The 18,241-nt window shown below is 47.8% G+C and overlaps 1 protein-coding gene across 2 annotated transcripts in view; it reads left to right on the forward strand.

Annotated features, from left to right (window-relative positions):
- The window catches only part of ARFIP2 (ARF interacting protein 2), a 58,746-nt gene that overhangs the window by 20,726 nt on the left and 19,779 nt on the right, over positions 1-18,241 (forward strand). The window contains exon 4 of one of the 2 annotated variants that reach the window (XM_073562893.1): positions 9,592-9,654. The exons of the other annotated variant lie outside the window; for it this stretch is intronic. Within the exon in view, the coding sequence (XP_073418994.1) occupies positions 9,592-9,654 (63 nt within the window). The remainder of the gene's footprint in view (positions 1-9,591; positions 9,655-18,241) is intronic. 2 annotated transcript variants of the gene reach the window in all.

Raw genomic sequence — 18,241 nt, forward strand, 5'->3', positions numbered from 1 at the left:
AACGCAGGGATCCTGCAGCTCAGACATGAGGTGAGTCTGCACACAGCTCTAGCGAACATGCAGGACAGCAGACAAAACATGCGCATGCACATCGCTCCAGGAGTTCTTGAGACAAACAGACATGGCAGACATGGCGGACGTGACAGTACCCCCCTCTTTAAGCCCCCTCTCACCGGGGCTGGAAAGAAGAAAAAAAAAAAGTTTTCTTCGGCAGAAACCAGAGTTTAGTACAAACCACTCCAACAATGTTGATCCGACATCTGAAACGGACACCTGCACCGGTCAAGACACAGGAGCCGCTAACGAGATATGAAGATCCAGTGGGGAGGACTGCGGTTAGACAAGCAAGTCTTCTTAATCTGGCTGCCATCATTTCCAAATGAGTCCAGAGGTCAAGGGCCAGGTCTGATTTACATCAGAAGAGTGGCCGGGGTACCGCCATATTCAGGAGAGTCCAGGAGACAGAGCAGATCAGAATCTATAACAGACGGGTCATCAGACGGGTAGCCGAGGTACCAGCGGAGTCCATGGCCTGATTAACTGTGACGGACTCAGCTCCTGCTGAGCCCATTTTTTGAGTGGACCCTCTGGGTCGTGGAACCCACCCACCGAGGGCGAGCTGACCTTGTGAGAATCCACCCCCTATACAGGGAGTGTCAGGGGCAAGACCAAGGGGGTGAGCCACCACGACTGCTGGGACCAGACGGCCGGCTCAGGGGACACTAGACGAGTGTCTGACGACAAGGACGAGCAGGAAGCAAGACGAGACTAGACGTAGGAGCAAGGTATCTTCATTAGAATAACACAAGATCACATACAGAGAAAACAAGCAAAACGTGCAAGGTGCGCGCGTGGGCACGCCAAGGTCCATAACATGGTACGTGCCAGATGGCACGCCTAGGCACAGGTAATGGCAAGATGGCATCGGACTCCGGACTGCTGGCAAACCGACAGGGTCCAGGGATCAGGCTGCGGACGTCAGCTCCGGACATCAGGCCGTAGTCATCTGGTTCCGGACCTCTGGCAACGGTTGGCAGGTTCCGGGCATCCGGCAGGCAAACCAGGGTTCAGGCAAGGAGGCACGACAGATATCCAAGCAGGGTGCGTGTTTAGGGAACACGCCAAGGTCCAAGGCTAGGTGCGTGTGTAGGGGACACGCCAGGGTCCAAGGCTAGGTGCGTGTGTAGGGGACACACCAGGGTTCAAGACTAGGTGCAAGGCAAGGTGCGTGTGTAGGGGACACGCCAGGGTTCAAAGCGAGGTGCGTGTGTAGGGGACACGCCAAGGTTCGCAAACGAGACAGGGTGCGTGTGTAGCCACGCCAAAGCATAGAATAAGACAGTGCGTGTAGAGACACGCCAAGGCACAAGGTACAAGACAGAGTGCGTGTAGAGACACGCCAAGGTACAAGACAGAGTGCGTGTAGAGACACGCCAAGGTACAAGACAGAGTGCGTGTAGAGACACGCCAAGGCACAAGACAGGGTGCGTGTAGAGACACGCCAAGGCACAAGACAGAGTGCGTGTAGAGACACGCCAAGGCACAAGACAGAGTGCGTGCAGAGACACGCCAAGGCACAAGACAGGGCGCGTGCAGAGACACGCCAGGGTTCAGAGCAGGGTGCGTGCTAGGAGCCACGCCAGGTTCAGGGCAGGGTGCGTGCTAGGAGCCACGCCAGGGTTCAAGGCAGGGTGCGTGCTAGGAGCCACGCCAGGGTTCAAGGCAGGGTGCGTGCTAGGAGCCACGCCAGGGCACAAGGAAGGGCTGCGTGCTAGGAGCCACGCAGGGGGCACGCCACACTGGCCAGTACACACGGCTGTACACAAACACGTGGCACTTACCACGGCACAGGAGACGGCCAAGGGGAACCCACGCCGGGGTTCAATGCAAGGACAAGGCAGGGAACAAGGCAAGGAATACAGGCAGAAACAGAGCCAGGTCAGAGAGAGGACAGAGTCTAGCAGCGGAGCGTAGGCAGAAGCCCAGAGCCGGGCCAAGGGAAGACCTTGGGACTAGACAAAGAAACGAGCACTAAGGAGAGGAGAAATGGTGCGTGTGCCAGGGAGCACTACAGAGCACCATAGGAGAGAGCGAGGCAGAGCAAGCAAAGACTGAGACCATAGGGAGGAACACAAAGCAAGGAATAGCAAGGCAGAGAACACAGGGAGGACTACAAGTCAAAGCATAGCAAAAGCAAGACATGGCAAAACAGGCGAGGCAGAGAACAAAGGAAGGACTACAAGTCAAAGCATAGCTAAGGCGAGACATAGCAAAACAGACTAAGACAAAGAACAGCAGAAGGACTACAAGGCAAAGCAAGGCAAAGACAAACATGGCACGAGAGACAACACAAGACAAGAGGCGGAATACGAGCACGGAGCGTGTGCAGAGACGCACTACAGAGCAAAGTGCAAGGGCACAGAATAGAGGGAGCAACCCCACAGACCCAGAGCCTTGCAGGGAAGCAACACAATAATCAGGCCCTGAGCATAGGAAGAGGCGGCCTGATATAGGGCATAGCACCTCCTCCTCCAGGTCAGGACCAGGGGAGCACTTCCGGGATTCTAGACATGACGAGATGATAGCAGAACCAGACAGTGCAGGATCTTAGGAAACGTCACATGATCAGGGTTTCAGACATGACGAGATGATCACCGAACCAACCAGTGCAGGATCCTAGGAAGAACACATGATTCGGGATTCTAGACATGACGAGATGATTGCAGAACCAGACAGTGCAGGATCTTAAGAAACATCACATGATCAAGGACTCCAGACATGACGAGAAGATCACAGAAGGCAGAGCAGAAACGCAGGGATCCTGCAGCTCAGACATGAGGTGAGTCTGCACACAGCTCTAGCGAACATGCAGGACAGCAGACAAAACATGCGCATGCACATCGCTCCAGGAGTTCTTGAGACAAACAGACATGGCAGACATGGCGGACGTGACAATCACCCGGTGTCTGTGTGATGGTGGAATGTAAGGACGCTGATGATATCACCCGGTGTCTGTGTGATGGGGGAATGTAAGGACGCTGATGATATCACCCGGTGTCTGTGTGATGGTGGAATGTAAGGACGCTGATGATATCACCCGGTGTCTGTGTGATGGTGGAATGTAAGGACGCTGATGATATCACCCGGTGTCTGTGTGATGGGGGAATGTAAGGACGCTGATGATATCACCCGGTGTCTGTGTGATGGGGGAATGTAAGGACGCTGATGATATCTCCCCGTGTCTGTGTGATGGGGGAATGTAAGGACGCTGATGATATCACCCGGTGTCTGTGTGATGGTGGAATGTAAGGACGCTGATGATATCACCCGGTGTCTGTGTGATGGTGGAATGTAAGGACGCTGATGATATCACCCGGTGTCTGTGTGATGGGGGAATGTAAGGACGCTGATGATATCACCCGGTGTCTGTGTGATGGTGGAATGTAAGGACGCTGATGATATCACCCGGTGTCTGTGTGATGGTGGAATGTAAGGACGCTGATGATATCACCCGGTGTCTGTGTGATGGTGGAATGTAAGGACGCTGATGATATCACCCGGTGTCTGTGTGATGGGGGAATGTAAGGACGCTGATGATATCACCCGGTGTCTGTGTGATGGGGGAATGTAAGGACGCTGATGATATCACCCGGTGTCTGTGTGATGGGGGAATGTAAGGACGCTGATGATATCACCCGGTGTCTGTGTGATTTGGGAATGTAAGGACGCTGATGATATCACCCGGTGTCTGTGTGATGGTGTAATGTAAGGACGCTGATGATATCACCCGGTGTCTGTGTGATGGGGGAATGTAAGGACGCTGATGATATCACCCGGTGTCTGTGTGATGGTGGAATGTAAGGACGCTGATGATATCTCCCCGTGTCTGTGTGATGGTGGAATGTAAGGACGCTGATGATATCACCCGGTGTCTGTGTGATGGGGGAATGTAAGGACACTGATGATATCACCCGGTGTCTGTGTGATGGTGGAATGTAAGGACGCTGATGATATCACCCGGTGTCTGTGTGATGGGGGAATGTAAGGACGCTGATGATATCACCTGGTGTCTGTGTGATGGTGGAATGTAAGGACGCTGATGATATCACCTGGTGTCTGTGTGATGGGGGAATGTAAGGACGCTGATGATATCACCCGGTGTCTGTGTGATGGTGGAATGTAAGGACGCTGATGATATCACCCGGTGTCTGTGTGATGGGGGAATGTAAGGACGCTGATGATATCACCCGGTGTCTGTGTGATGGTGGAATGTAAGGACGCTGATGATATCACCCGGTGTCTCGTGTGATGGGGGAATGTAAGGACGCTGATGATATCACCCGGTGTCTGTGTGATCGGGGAATGTAAGGACGCTGATGATATCACCCGGTGTCTGTGTGATGGTGGAATGTAAGGACGCTGATATCACCCGGTGTCTGTGTGATGGTGGAATGTAAGGACGCTGATGATATCACCCGGTGTCTGTGTGATGGTGGAATGTAACGACACTGTTATTGTCACCAGACAATGGACTTTTGCTTTTAGTCGTGTATAATAATCTGGACATTATAAGGAACTGTTGTGTTATAAACACTGATATCTTGCACCGACTGTTTGTTCTTCAAGCTTTGAGTGCCAGTGTCATACAGTCCTGTAGGGATCAGGTCTCTGTGTGGATTTTCCTGTGTTTTTCCAGTCTGCACAGTGACTGATTCATCTGTGTATATTCTTTGTAATCCCTGATGTCCGGACATTTCTTTCCATTTCCAGTGGCTCTGGATTTTGGTCTACCGCTTTATTGCACAATGTTTAGATGAGTTCTCCTCTTAGTTATGGTTTATATCTATCAAAGTTGGACATTGGAGCATGTTAAGGACATAATGACTTCACGATGGAAGTAATGGAGATCACCATGATGGAGGGTGTAGAGGACATGGTCTCCTAATGATGGAAGTAATGGAGATCACCATGATGGAGGGTGTAGAGGACATGGTCTCCTAATGATAGAAGTATTGGCGATCATCATGATGGAGGGTGTAGAGGACATGGCCTCCTAATGATGGAAGTAATGGAGATCACCATGATGGAGGGTGTAGAGGACATGGTCTCCTAATGATGGAAGTCATGGCGATCTTCGTGATGGAGGGTGTAGAGGACATGGTCTCCTAATGATGGAAGTCATGGCGATCTTCGTGATGGAGGGTGTAGAGGACATGGTCTCCTAATGACGGAAGTCATGGAGATCATCATGATGGAGGGTGTAGAGGACATGGTCTCCTAATGATGGAAGTAATGGAGATCACCATGATGGAGGGTGTAGAGGACATGGTCTCCTAATGAAGGAAGTCATGGAGATCATCATGATGGAGGGTGTAGAGGACATGGTCTCCTAATGACGGAAGTAATGAAGATCACCCTGACGGAGGGTGTAGAGGACATGGTCTCCTAATGATGGAAGTAATGGAGATCACCATGATGGAGGGTGTAGAGGACATGGTCTCCTAATGATGGAAGTAATGGAGGTCACCATGATGGAGGGTGTAGAGGACATGGTTTCCTAATGATGGAAGTAATGGAGATCACCATGATGGAGGGTGTAGAGGACATGGTCTCCTAATGAAGGAAGTCATGGAGATCATCATGATGGGGGGTGTAGAGGACATGGTCTTCTAATGACGGAAGTAATGAAGATCACCCTGACGGAGGGTTGTAGTGGACATGGTCTCCTAATGATGGAAATAATGGAGATCACCATGATGGAGGGTGTAGAGGACATGGTCTCCTAATGATGGAAGTAATGGAGGTCACCATGATGGAGGGTGTAGAGGACATGGTCTCCTAATGATGGAAGTAATGGAGGTCACCATGATGGAGGGTGTAGAGGACATAGTCTCCTAATGATGGAAGTGTAATGGCGATCATCATGATGGAGGGTGTAGAGGACATGGTCTCCTAATGACTGAAGTAATGGAGATCACCATGATGGAGGGTGTAGAGGACATGGTCTCCTAATGATGGAAGTAATGGAGGTCACCATGATGGAGGGTGTAGAGGACATGGTCTCCTAATGACTGAAGTAATGGAGATCACCATGATGGAGGGTGTAGAGGACATGGTCTCCTAATGATGGAAGTAATGGAGGTCACCATGATGGAGGGTGTAGAGGACATGGTTTCCTAATGATGGAAGTAATGGAGATCATCACGATGGAGGGTGTAGAGGACATGGCTGCGGAGGTTGGCACCCTAGGGGGAAATGTTGTTGTGCCCCCGCTCCACGATGGATGACCCTGGGAAGCCCTATTGTCATGATCCAGGCTGGATTATGACAGATTTTGCTCTAGTAACCTTTTTTTTCCTTTGAGCTTTGCCCAGGGTTGGTTTTGCCCCCGGTGACCATTAGGGTTATTACACAGTGGTGTATTTTGTTCTAGTTTGCCCCCGGTGGTGGTTAGTATTATTGCACATGATAATGAAGCAGGTGTGATTCCTTGGGTCCTGCCAATAAAGGTGTAGCAGGTGGTTTCACTCACGGTTGGTGATAGTGCCCATTTCCAACCAAGTCTGGTGGAGGAAGGAACAACTGAGAGGAGTTCTTTGGAGCTCAGGCAGAGCTCTGTTGTAGTAGCTTCGGGTGGAAGCTGAATTCTGGTGGTGGACTCTGTTGCTTGGAGCAATAGCAACAGAGCAAAGCTAAGTGGTGTTACCCCTGTTTTGTGACTTTTTCCTTTTGTGTGTTTCAGTGCAGTGGTGGGATTAGTTTCTGCACCGTCCATTTAACTAATAAGGGATAGGTGCAGGGCGAGCTAGGGTTCTTAGGTTCCTGATCGGCGCCCGGTGCGGAAACGGCCTAGGGATCGTTAGGAGTGTAGAAACTGGCTCAGGGGAGTGCAGGAGGTCTCCACGTTCCCGTTCCCTATTGCAGGGCCCACCATTGTAATTGTTTCCCTGGTGTTTCCCCTTATTATTTAAATTCGCCCTGCTGGAGGCGGTGTATCCAATTTTACGTGCAATTCTGAAATTCGCCTGCTGGAGGCGGTGTATCCGGCTGCACGTTTTATTTAAATTCGCCTTGCTCGAGGCGGTGTATCCAGGGTCGCGTGTGTCATATAAATTCGTCCTGCTGGAGGCGGTGTGTCCAGTCACACGTGATCATCACACCTATATTCCCTGCAGCCACTTGGGGAACCCTCCTACCCGATGTCCTAATGGAACCCCTACCGATAGACATAGACGATCCTATATCTATCTTAAGAGGACCCTAGTCCCCAATTAAAAACAGAAAAGAACACAATAGGCAATTGGTGACGATTGACATAATTTCACAACGTGGTCAAAGGATAACAATACTCCAGGGGTTCGGGCCCTTGGTTTGCCAAAATAGACTGTAGTCTCTTAACATGCAGACTAAATTTCAAAAGTTGCTACAGAAATTAGATGCTGTTGCCTATTGTGTTCGGTTTTGTTTTTATTTGGGGTCTAGGGTGCTCTTAGATATAGGATCGTCTGTCTATTGGTAGGGGTTCCTTTAGGACATCGGGAAGGAGGGTTCCCCAAGTGGCTGCAGGTTATATAGGGCTCCTAGGGTCAGCCATCGCGGAGCTGGGGCGCCACAATGTTCCCCCCTAGGGTGCCAACCTCCGCAGCCAGGAAGGCGACAGTCTAGTTGAGGTAAGAGGGACTTCTAGCTTACCCATTTTTAATTGTAATTTTGGAACACGGTTGTTTTTTGTTTGTGCACGTTTTTGTTTTTGTTTTGTGTGTGAACCATTGCATATGGTTTTTTAATCAATAAAGATCATTTGTAGGGGTATATATGATTTAACGACTTATTACAGTGTGTCGGTATGAAAGCTCAAACATGGGACTCCTACTCAACACAAGATAAAGATACTGACTACTGACAGGTACGCCTGGGGCATTTGAGATGGACGGCAATGAACTGGAAGTTGTAAGGGACCTCAACCTACTTGGATCGCTGATCACTAAAAATGCAGCCACAACCCCGGAAATCAATAGGAGAATAGCTATGGTCGAATCCACAATGAAGTCACTGGATGAGGTCCTCAAACCAAGGAACATTTCACTGGCGATGAAGACATGACTCGCACATAGGCTTTTCTGTGGTAACATATGGAGGTAAAACCTGGACGATGGAGGAACTGTAAGGTCTGACTCAGACCACAGGCTCAAAAGGCTGCCTTAGGCAGATTTGGCACAGGTAACTCTGTCTGGCAGACTTCAGAGAAATCCCAATACCCTTTGACCCCCTGTACATGGATCTAGTTTTACAAAAGGACCCAGTGGAATGCTACTGTGGAAAGGCTGCCGTCCAGAGGTAAGTGGTCGCCAAGCAGGGTCAGAGCCGAGAGACCACTTCAAGGGCAAAACCAGGATCCGTAAGAATAGTCAGAAACAAGCCGTGGTAAAAACAAGAATGCACTCCAATTGGCTGAAGCAGGAAGCTGATAACTTCATCTGGAAGCACACACACCCATACTGGATGAGTCTACGGGTGCCGACCACTCTAACCTTAGTGGCTGGACAGAGCCCGCTGTCCAGAGCTTCTGGTTCTGACATTTCTATCATCAGTGCTGCACACAGAGTAAATATGGTGGCGCCAAGTAACAGAATTAGAAGTCACAGGAGCAGGTCCTGGTGCCGTTGTGACCGAAAGAAAACAGAAGAATAATCGAGGCCTTCAAAATCTCGTGGTGGAGAAGGATGTTATCAATACCAAGGATGGCAAGAAGAAAAAATTAAGCCAGACATGCCATTGGAAGCAAGGATCCCCAAGCTACAAGATGTCTACTTTGGACACATCATATGAAGAGACCAATCATTGGAGAAGGACTTCATGGTCGGAAGAATAGAAGAGGGAAGACCAGCAACCCGATTGTTTGATACTATGGAGATAATGGTGTAGAAGACCCAGGTGGACCTATGTAGGCTGCACAAGATTGGTCTTTCTAAAGAACGTTCTTCCATCAAGTCGCCATGACTCGAGATCGAGCTGAAGGCTGTCAAATAATAATAATCACCGCTTTCAGATTTAGAATTGCTTTAATACTTAGCCTCTTGACATCTCCTTTAGGCTATGTGCCCACGTTAGCGTTTTTAAACGCTCAGGAAACTGATCCCCTTCCCAGAAAACGCACAGTTTTTGCACAAAAGACGCGTGTTTTTGACGCGTTTTTTTCCGCGCGTTTTCTGGGAACATTGAAAAAGGCTAAAAATGCTCAGCAATGCGGAAATTAATGAGCATGCTGCATTTTTAGCCGCTAAGCGATTCCTGAGGCACAAAAAGCCAAAAACGCATGCAAATTAATGTGAAGCTTCTTTTAAGCGTTTCTGCAGTGTCTGAGCCGGCACAAACGCTGCGGAAACGCTTAAAACGCAACGCCACAGCCTTACACTTATCAAATATTTTTTCCAGGCATTGTATGGTTAGGGATTTGTGGTTGGGCCTTGTAGCCGTGAGGGCGACGCTGGCACATTTTGTAAATGATTATGTACAGTGACCGTGTCCTAGTTCTTTCAGTCTCTGGAATCACCGCCTCGCTCATGGTTTTTGCTGTCTGGTTTTGTTTAGGGCCTGCTGTGCAGTTTAATCCCAACTACCTTGGACTGCGACTCCTGAGCACAGAGGGACAAGGTCACTGTCTGATTCTATAACCTGAGCTTGTCTCCTCGCCTGGTGGAGCTCTATGCATGGGATCTCGCCCACCAGGCCTATCTGTCGTAATCTCAACCTTCTGCCAATGTTAGCCCTTTTTCTTTTGCTGCTTTTCTTGACTACTTCTATGAATTTCTTCTAATCATTCACCAAATCCAGGATTCACGTTAGGATTTGGCCTTTTATTCTTTTTATTATTATGACTACATTTTTTACCATTTCTATGGACCATGAATGGTACCACACTGCTCATGCTGCTCCATGCAGATGCCACCTCACTGTAGTCCTTCCGCTTGGGACTCTTGTTCTATCGGGTGGTGGGATCTTCAGCATTTTTCACCTTTGGCTAGTTGATAAATGTCATGTGTGGGGAAAACCCTTTTTAGAAGTAATTTGTAATCTTCAGACTAATTGGATCCAGCCTGAACTGTGGATTTGGTGCATTCCTGCTCCTCACTTCTCGGGGGAATCCATTCTCTCTCCGAGTTGTCACTGACCCGATTCTCTCCTTCTTGGTGGCGTCTTTGTGGCTGATAATTCTTCCTCTTTGGTTTCTTCGGGGCTGCAAATTCTTTTTTTGTGCTGGGCTGTCTCTGCTCTGGCTAAAGGAGAACCCTTCTCTTGATTTCACATGTTTATGACACTTCACAGGATGGTTATTATTATTATTATTTCTATAGCGCCATTGGTTCCATGGTGCTGTACATGAGAAGGGGTTACACACAAATTACAGATATCACTTACAGTAAACAAACTAACAATCACAGACTGATACAGAGGGGAGAGAGGACCCGGCCCTTGCGGAGTTACGTGATGCTGATTAGTACGGGAGAGTTTTGTGGTATTGATATTTTCCTGGACGTGGAGTTTTCTCATATCTTAGGGCAGATTTATGTGATGCAGTTAATTTTGTTTCAGACGTTTCTGCAACAAAAGATCTTTCCATTCTTCTGCATTGCATAGTCTTGGGATGGAAGCACATGTATGTCTGCACGCTCCGTTCAGATGAGTGTGATGGTTGCAGAAATTACTACAGCACACTATGTGCCACATGTGCATCCACCCGTCTACTTCAGACACATTCAGAGCTTCAATCATAATTCTGCAGGCTTCCTGTGTTGTGAATTTTTTGAGCTTGAGTGTATGAGCAACGGAGCCAAGATGGAGGACCACAATCAAGTCTATAAGTGTAGGGAAGCGAAGACAAAGCTTCATATCTTTGTCCTCGGAGGAGCATTGTATCTTTTCCTCTGTCAAGTAGACTCCGATCTTATTATTTTCTCTTCAGAGAAGGATCCTCATATCTATTTCCTCGGAGAAGGAACATCATATTGCTTTCCTTGCAGAGGAGCATTGTATATTATTCCTTGGAGACGAAGCTTCATATCTTTATTCTCGGAGAAGGATTGTATCTCTTCCTTGCAGGAGGAGCATCGTATCTTTTTCCTCGGAGTGGGAGCGTCGTCTCTTTTTCCTCGGAGGAGGAGCATCGTATCTTTTTCCTCGGTGGAGGAGCTTCGTATCTTTTTCCTCGGTGGAGGAGCTTCGTATCTTTTTCCTCGGTGGAGGAGCTTTGTATCTTTTTCCTCGGAGGAGGAGCATCGTATCTTTTTCCTCGGTGGAGGAGCTTCGTATCTTTTTCCTCGGAGGAGGAGCTTCGTATCTTTTTCCTCGGAGGAGGAGATTCGTATCTTTTTCCTCGGTGGAGGAGCTTCGTATCTTTTTCCTCGGTGGAGGAGCATCGTATCTTTTTCCTCGGAGGAGGAGCATCGTATCTTTTTCCTCGGAGGAGGAGCATCGTATCTTTTTCCGAGGAGAGTCTTAATCTTTTTCCTCGGAGGGGGAGGGTCGTATCTTTTTCCTCGGAGGGGGAGGGTCGTATCTTTTTCCTCGGAGGGGGAGGGTCGTATCTTTTTTTTTTTTTCTGGCTCTTTTGGAGGAGGGTCTGTGTGTGTTTTTCCTCAGAGGAGGAGCGTCGTCTCTTTTTCCTCGGAGGGGGAGCGTCATCTCTTTTTCCTCGGAGGGGGAGCGTCGTCTCTTTTTCCTCGGAGGGGGAGCGTCGTCTCTTTTTCCTCGGAGGAGGAGCGTCGTCTCTTTTTCCTCGGAGGAGGAGCGTCGTCTCTTTTTCCTCGGAGGAGGAGCGTCGTATCTTTTTTTTCTGGCTCTTTTGGAGGAGGGTCTGTGTGTGTTTTTCCTCGGAGGAGGAGCATCGTATCTTTTTCCTCGGAGGAGGAGCGTCGTATCTTTTTCCTCGGAGGAGGAGCGTCGTATCTTTTTCCTCGGAGGAGGAGCGTCGTATCTTTTTCCTCGGCGGGGGAGGGTCGTATCTTTTTCCTCGGAGGGGGAGCGTCGTCTCTTTTTCCGAGGAGCGTCGTATCTTTTTTTTTTTTTCTGGCTCTTTTGGAGGAGGGTCTGTGTGTGTTTTTCCTCAGAGGAGGAGCGTCTTATCTTTTTATTGGAGATGGAATATCACTTTTCTCCTCGGGGGTGGAGCATTGTATGTTTTTGTTTTTTCCCTTGGAGCAGTAATTTCTTCATCTTACTATATTCTATTTTTCAGGGTGCTCAGATCAATGTAATTGCTATGCATCGTTTGGGGTACTCTCCCATAAAGCTGCGCTCTTCCCTGTGCAATGGCTGATGATTTGCTTCTGTGTCATAGGAATAGGCATGAATCAGTTTTTATTCCTGTGTAAAGCGTGGTTCCACTGTAAGGAGGCATTCTGTGTTTTTTCTTCTTGTTCCTGTTTGCAGCAGGTGGACTCGTGTAATTACTTTGGAAAAGGGCTCATTAAAGGGATTTTGCAGACTTTGGGTACAAGTCGGCAGTCATTCTATGTGGTGATGACACTGCGGCCGCAGCATGGCAGAAATACTTCGTGCTCAACCTCGGCAGATTTTTAAAACTTCACTCTTAATTCTAAACTTCAGATCTCTTAAATGTGTGTGTGAAACCACATCCAAAACTAGGGGAAGCGTAGGGCCACACGGTGCATATTCCCTGGAAAGCCGTCCGTGTCGGCTGCAGTTAGGTCCGTCACAGATTTTATGCTGATTTACGGTGAATTTTAGTCCAATGTGAAGGGTAAAATCCACTGTGAAAATTCCGCACAAAATCTCATCCTCTCTGCTGATATTATAAAGCACGATCTATCCCAGATAACTTAAAGCGCGACCACGACCAACGCTGCTAATAGTGTTGTATAGAGGTACCACGTGGCTGATATGTCAGGGGATCACTCCCTCTCTACATGGCTTGTAGGACAGCGTGCACCGTGTACAGTAGGAGTGTGAATGGAGGTCCTGTCTACCAGTGGCCAGTGGTGGCATCTCGCTTCGTTGGGTTACCTCCAGAAGCATCTTCCCGTCATAATGGGATACAGAAGAAAAGGGACTTCTGGGGTCACTGTAAATCACATCCAGCTTCTTAGGGAGGAAATTCATCTGTTCTTCACTTTTTTGTCCATTTCTGTGTATTTTTGTCCCTTTCTTTATTATCAGTGATTGTCTGCTTGAATCATGACCATTTCTACTTTCCTGCCATTATTTTCTTTCATGTTGTTCTGACTTTACACTTTTTTCTCTTTAATTCCACCCTTCACTCCTTCTTCCTAATCTTTTATCCACATCTTTCCTGCTCCTCACTCTTCACATTTGTCTTCTCCTTCCTCTTCCTCTTTGTCATTTGCCTTCTCCTTCCTCTTCCTCTCTTTGTCATTTGCCTTCTCCTTCCTCTTCCTCTTTGTCATTTGTCTTCTCCTTCCTCCTTGCTGTTCCTCTCTTTGTCATTTGTCTTCTCCTTCCTCCTTGCTGTTCCTCTCTGTCATTTGTCTTCTCCTTCCTCCTTGCTGTTCCTCTTTGTAATTTGTCTTCTCCTTCCTCCTTGCTGTTCCTCTCTTTGTCATTTGTCTTCTCCCTCCTCCTTGCTATTCCTCTCTTTGTCATTTGTCTTCTCCTTCCTCCTTGCTGTTCCTCTCTGTCATTTGTCTTCTCCTTCCTCCTTGCTGTTCCTCTTTGTAATTTGTCTTCTCCTTCCTCCTTGCTGTTCCTCTCTTTGTCATTTGTCTTCTCCCTCCTCCTTGCTATTCCTCTCTTTGTCATTTGTCTTCTCCTTCCTCCTTGCTGTTCCTCTCTGTCATTTGCCTTCGCCTTCCTCCTTGCTCTTCCTCTTTATCATTTGTCTTCTCCTTCCTCCTTGCTGTTCCTCTCTTTGTCATTTGTCTTCTCCTTCCTCCTTGCTGTTCCTCTCTGTCATTTGCCTTCTCCTTCCTCCTTGCTCTTCCTCTCTTTATCATTTGTCTTTTCCTTCCTCCTTGCTGTTCCTCTCTTTGTCATTTGCCTTCTCCTTCCTCCTTGCTCTTCCTCTTTGTCATTTGCCTTCTCCTTCCTCCTTGCTGTTCCTCTCTTTGTCATTTGTCTTCTCCTTCCTCCTTGCTGTTCCTCTCTTTGTCATTTGTCTTCTCCTTCCTCCTTCCTCTTCCTCTCTTTGTCATTTGCCTTTTCCTTCCTCCTTGCTGTTCCTCTTTATCATTTGTCTTCTCCTTCCTCCTTGCTGTTCCTCTTTGTCATATGTCTTCTCCTTGCTGTTCCTCTCTTTGTCATTTGTCTTCTCCTTCCTCCTTGCTGTTCCTCTCTTTGTCATTTGTCTTCTCCTTCCTCCTTGCTGTTCCTCTTTGTCATTTGTCTTCTCCTTGCTGTTCCTCTCTTTGTCATTTGTCTTCTCCTTCCTCCTTGCTGTTCCTCTCTTTATCATTTGTCTTTTCCTTCCTCCTTGCTCTTCCTCTTTGTCATTTGCCTTCTCCTTCCTCCTTGCTGTTCCTCTCTTTGTCATTTGCCTTTTCCTTCCTCCTTGCTGTTCCTCTTTATCATTTGTCTTCTCCTTCCTCCTTGCTGTTCCTCTCTTTATCATTTGTCTTTTCCTTCCTCCTTGCTCTTCCTCTTTGTCATTTGCCTTTTCCTTCCTCCTTGCTGTTCCTCTTTGTAATTTGTCTTCTCCTTCCTCCTTGCTGTTCCTCTCTTTGTCATTTGTCTTCTCCTTCCTCCTTGCTGTTCCTCTCTTTGTCATTTGCCTTCTCCTTCCTCCTTGCTCTTCCTCTTTGTCATTTGCCTTCTCCTTCCTCCTTGCTGTTTCTCTCTTTGTCATTTGTCGTCTCCTTCCTCCTTGCTGTTCCTCTGTCATTTGTCTTCTCCTTCCTCCTTGCTGTTCCTCTCTTTGTCATTTGTCTTCTCCTTCCTCCTTGCTGTTCCTCTCTTTGTCATTTGTCTTTTCCTTCCTCCTTGCTCTTCCTCTTTGTCATTTGCCTTCTCCTTCCTCCTTGCTGTTCCTCTCTTTGTCATTTGCCTTTTCCTTCCTCCTTGCTGTTCCTCTCTGTCATTTGTCTTCTCCTTCCTCCTTGCTGTTCCTCTCTGTCATTTGCCTTCTCCTTCCTCCTTGCTCGTCCTCTTTATCATTTGTCTTTTCCTTCCTCCTTGCTCTTCCTCTTTGTCATTTGCCTTCTCCTTCCTCCTTGCTGTTCCTCTTTGTCATTTGTCGTCTCCTTCCTCTTTGCTGTTCCTCTCTGTCATTTGCCTTCTCCTTCCTCCTTGCTCTTCCTCTCCTTATCATTTGTCTTTTCCTTCCTCCTTGCTCTTCCTCTTTTTCATTTGCCTTCTCCTTCCTCCTTGCTGTTCCTCTCTTTGTCATTTGCCTTTTCCTTCCGCCTTGCTGTTCCTCTCTTTGTCATTTGTCTTCTCGTTCCTCCTTGCTGTTCCTCTCTGTCATTTGCCTTCTCCTTCCTCCTTGCTCTTCCTCTTTATCATTTGTCTTTTCCTTCCTCCTTGCTCTTCCTCTTTGTCATTTGCCTTCTCCTTCCTCCTTGCTGTTCCTCTCTGTCATTTGCCTTCTCCTTCCTCCTTGCTCTTCCTCTTTATCATTTGTCTTTTCCTTCCTCCTTGCTCTTCCTCTTTGTCATTTGTCGTCTCCTTCCTCCTTGCTGTTCCTCTGTCATTTGTCTTCTCCTTCCTCCTTGCTGTTCCTCTCTTTGTCATTTGTCTTCTCCTTCCTCCTTGCTGTTCCTCTCTTTGTCATTTGTCTTTTCCTTCCTCCTTGCTCTTCCTCTTTGTCATTTGCCTTCTCCTTCCTCCTTGCTGTTCCTCTCTTTGTCATTTGCCTTTTCCTTCCTCCTTGCTGTTCCTCTCTGTCATTTGTCTTCTCCTTCCTCCTTGCTGTTCCTCTCTGTCATTTGCCTTCTCCTTCCTCCTTGCTCTTCCTCTTTATCATTTCTTTTCCTTCCTCCTTGCTCTTCCTCTTTGTCATTTGCCTTCTCCTTCCTCCTTGCTGTTCCTCTTTGTCATTTGTCGTCTCCTTCCTCCTTGCTGTTCCTCTCTGTCATTTGCCTTCTCCTTCCTCCTTGCTCTTCCTCTCTTTATCATTTGTCTTTTCCTTCCTCCTTGCTCTTCCTCTTTTTCATTTGCCTTCTCCTTCCTCCTTGCTGTTCCTCTCTTTGTCATTTGCCTTTTCCTTCCGCCTTGCTGTTCCTCTCTTTGTCATTTGTCTTCTCCTTCCTCCTTGCTGTTCCTCTCTGTCATTTGCCTTCTCCTTCCTCCTTGCTCTTCCTCTTTATCATTTGTCTTTTCCTTCCTCCTTGCTCTTCCTCTTTGTCATTTGCCTTCTCCTTCCTCCTTGCTGTTCCTCTCTTTGTCATTTGTCGTCTCCTTCCTCCTTGCTGTTCCTCTCTGTCATTTGCCTTCTCCTTCCTCCTTGCTCTTCCTCTCTTTATCATTTGTCTTTTCCTTCCTCCTTGCTCTTCCTCTTTGTCATTTGCCTTCTCCTTCCTCCTTGCTGTTCCTCTCTTTGTCATTTGTCGTCTCCTTCCTCCTTGCTGTTCCTCTCTGTCATTTGCCTTCTCCTTCCTCCTTGCTCTTCCTCTTTATCATTTGTCTTTTCCTTCCTCCTTGCTCTTCCTCTTTGTCATTTGCCTTCTCCTTCCTCCTTGCTGTTCCTCTCTTTGTCATTTGTCGTCTCCTTCCTCCTTGCTGTTCCTCTCTGTCATTTGCCTTCTCCTTCCTCCTTGCTCTTCCTCTCTTTATCATTTGTCTTTTCCTTCCTCCTTGCTCTTCCTCTTTGTCATTTGCCTTCTCCTTCCTCCTTGCTGTTCCTCTCTTTGTCATTTGCCTTCTCCTTCCTCCTTGCTGTTCCTCTCTTTGTCATTTGCCTTTTCCTTCCGCCTTGCTGTTCCTCTCTGTCATTTGCCTTCTCCTTCCTCCTTGCTCTTCCTCTCTTTATCATTTGTCTTCTCCCTCCTCCTTGCTCTTCCTCTTTGTCATTTGCCTTCTCCTTCCTCCTTGCTGTTCCTCTCTTTGTCATTTGTCGTCTCCTTCCTCCTTGCTGTTCCTCTCTGTCATTTGCCTTCTCCTTCCTCCTTGCTCTTCCTCTCTTTATCATTTGTCTTTTCCTTCCTCCTTGCTCTTCCTCTTTGTCATTTGCCTTCTCCTTCCTCCTTGCTGTTCCTCTCTGTCATTTGCCTTCTCCTTCCTCCTTGCTCTTCCTCTCTTTATCATTTGTCTTCTCCTTCCTCCTTGCTCTTCCTCTTTGTCATTTGCCTTCTCCTTCCTCCTTGCTGTTCCTCTCTTTGTCATTTGCCTTTTCCTTCCTCCTTGCTGTTCCTCTCTGTTATTTGCCTTCTCCTTCCTCCTTGCTGTTCCTCTCTTTGTCATTTGTCTTCTCCTTCCTCCTTGCTCTTCCTCTCTTTGTCATTTGCCTTCTCCTTCCTCCTTGCTGTTCCTCTCTTTGTTATTTGTCTTCTCCTTCCTCCTTGCTCTTCCTCTCTTTGTCATTTGTCTTCTCCTTGCTCTTCCTCTCTTTGTCATTTGTCTTCTCCTTCCTCCTTCCTCTCTTTGTCATTTGTCTTCTCCTTCCTCCTTGCTGTTCCTCTCTGTCATTTGTCTTTTCCTTCCTCTTCCTCTCTTTGTCATTTGTCTTCTCCTTCCTCCTTGCTGTTCCTCTCTTTGTCATTTGTCTTCTCCTTCCTCCTTGCTGTTCCTCTCTTTGTCATTTGTCTTCTCCTTCCTCCTTGCTGTTCCTCTCTTTGTCATTTGTCTTCTCCTTCCTCCTTGCTCTTCCTCTCTCTGTCATTTGTCTTCCATTTCTCTGGCGCCCTTTTCCTTCTTCCTCCTATGTTGCTTCTCATCCTTCATACATCGGTAGACATGCAGCCCTCTATTTGCAGTATTCCCGCTCCCCTCATTTCTCCCAGCCAGTCGGCCGCCTGCAGGATAGCCAACCATGATACCGACGCAGGTAAACGTCGGAGGTGTTCGGGTGCGAGTAGAGCGGTAGTGCTTAGAGCCGTACATGACGTCTGTGCATGGTAGAAACCCTCAGACCATTGGTTTAGTCCCCTTCTATTTCCTACACAACTCCTGCTGGGACTGGATTGGTTTCTGTGACAATGTTCATTACAACTGTTACAGGGAAGGAAAAATGATCTGGTCCTCTCAATAACAAACTGAAAATCTATTACATCCGAATAGTCAGACCTTCACAGCCTGAGATCAGTCCATTTCTGCCCCAACAGATATATAGTCT

This window comes from Dendrobates tinctorius, unplaced genomic scaffold (assembly GCF_039654945.1).
Source record: "Dendrobates tinctorius isolate UK_male_01 unplaced genomic scaffold, ASM3965494v1 ptg000369l, whole genome shotgun sequence".
In the NCBI taxonomy this organism is placed as follows: Eukaryota; Metazoa; Chordata; class Amphibia; order Anura; family Dendrobatidae; genus Dendrobates; species Dendrobates tinctorius.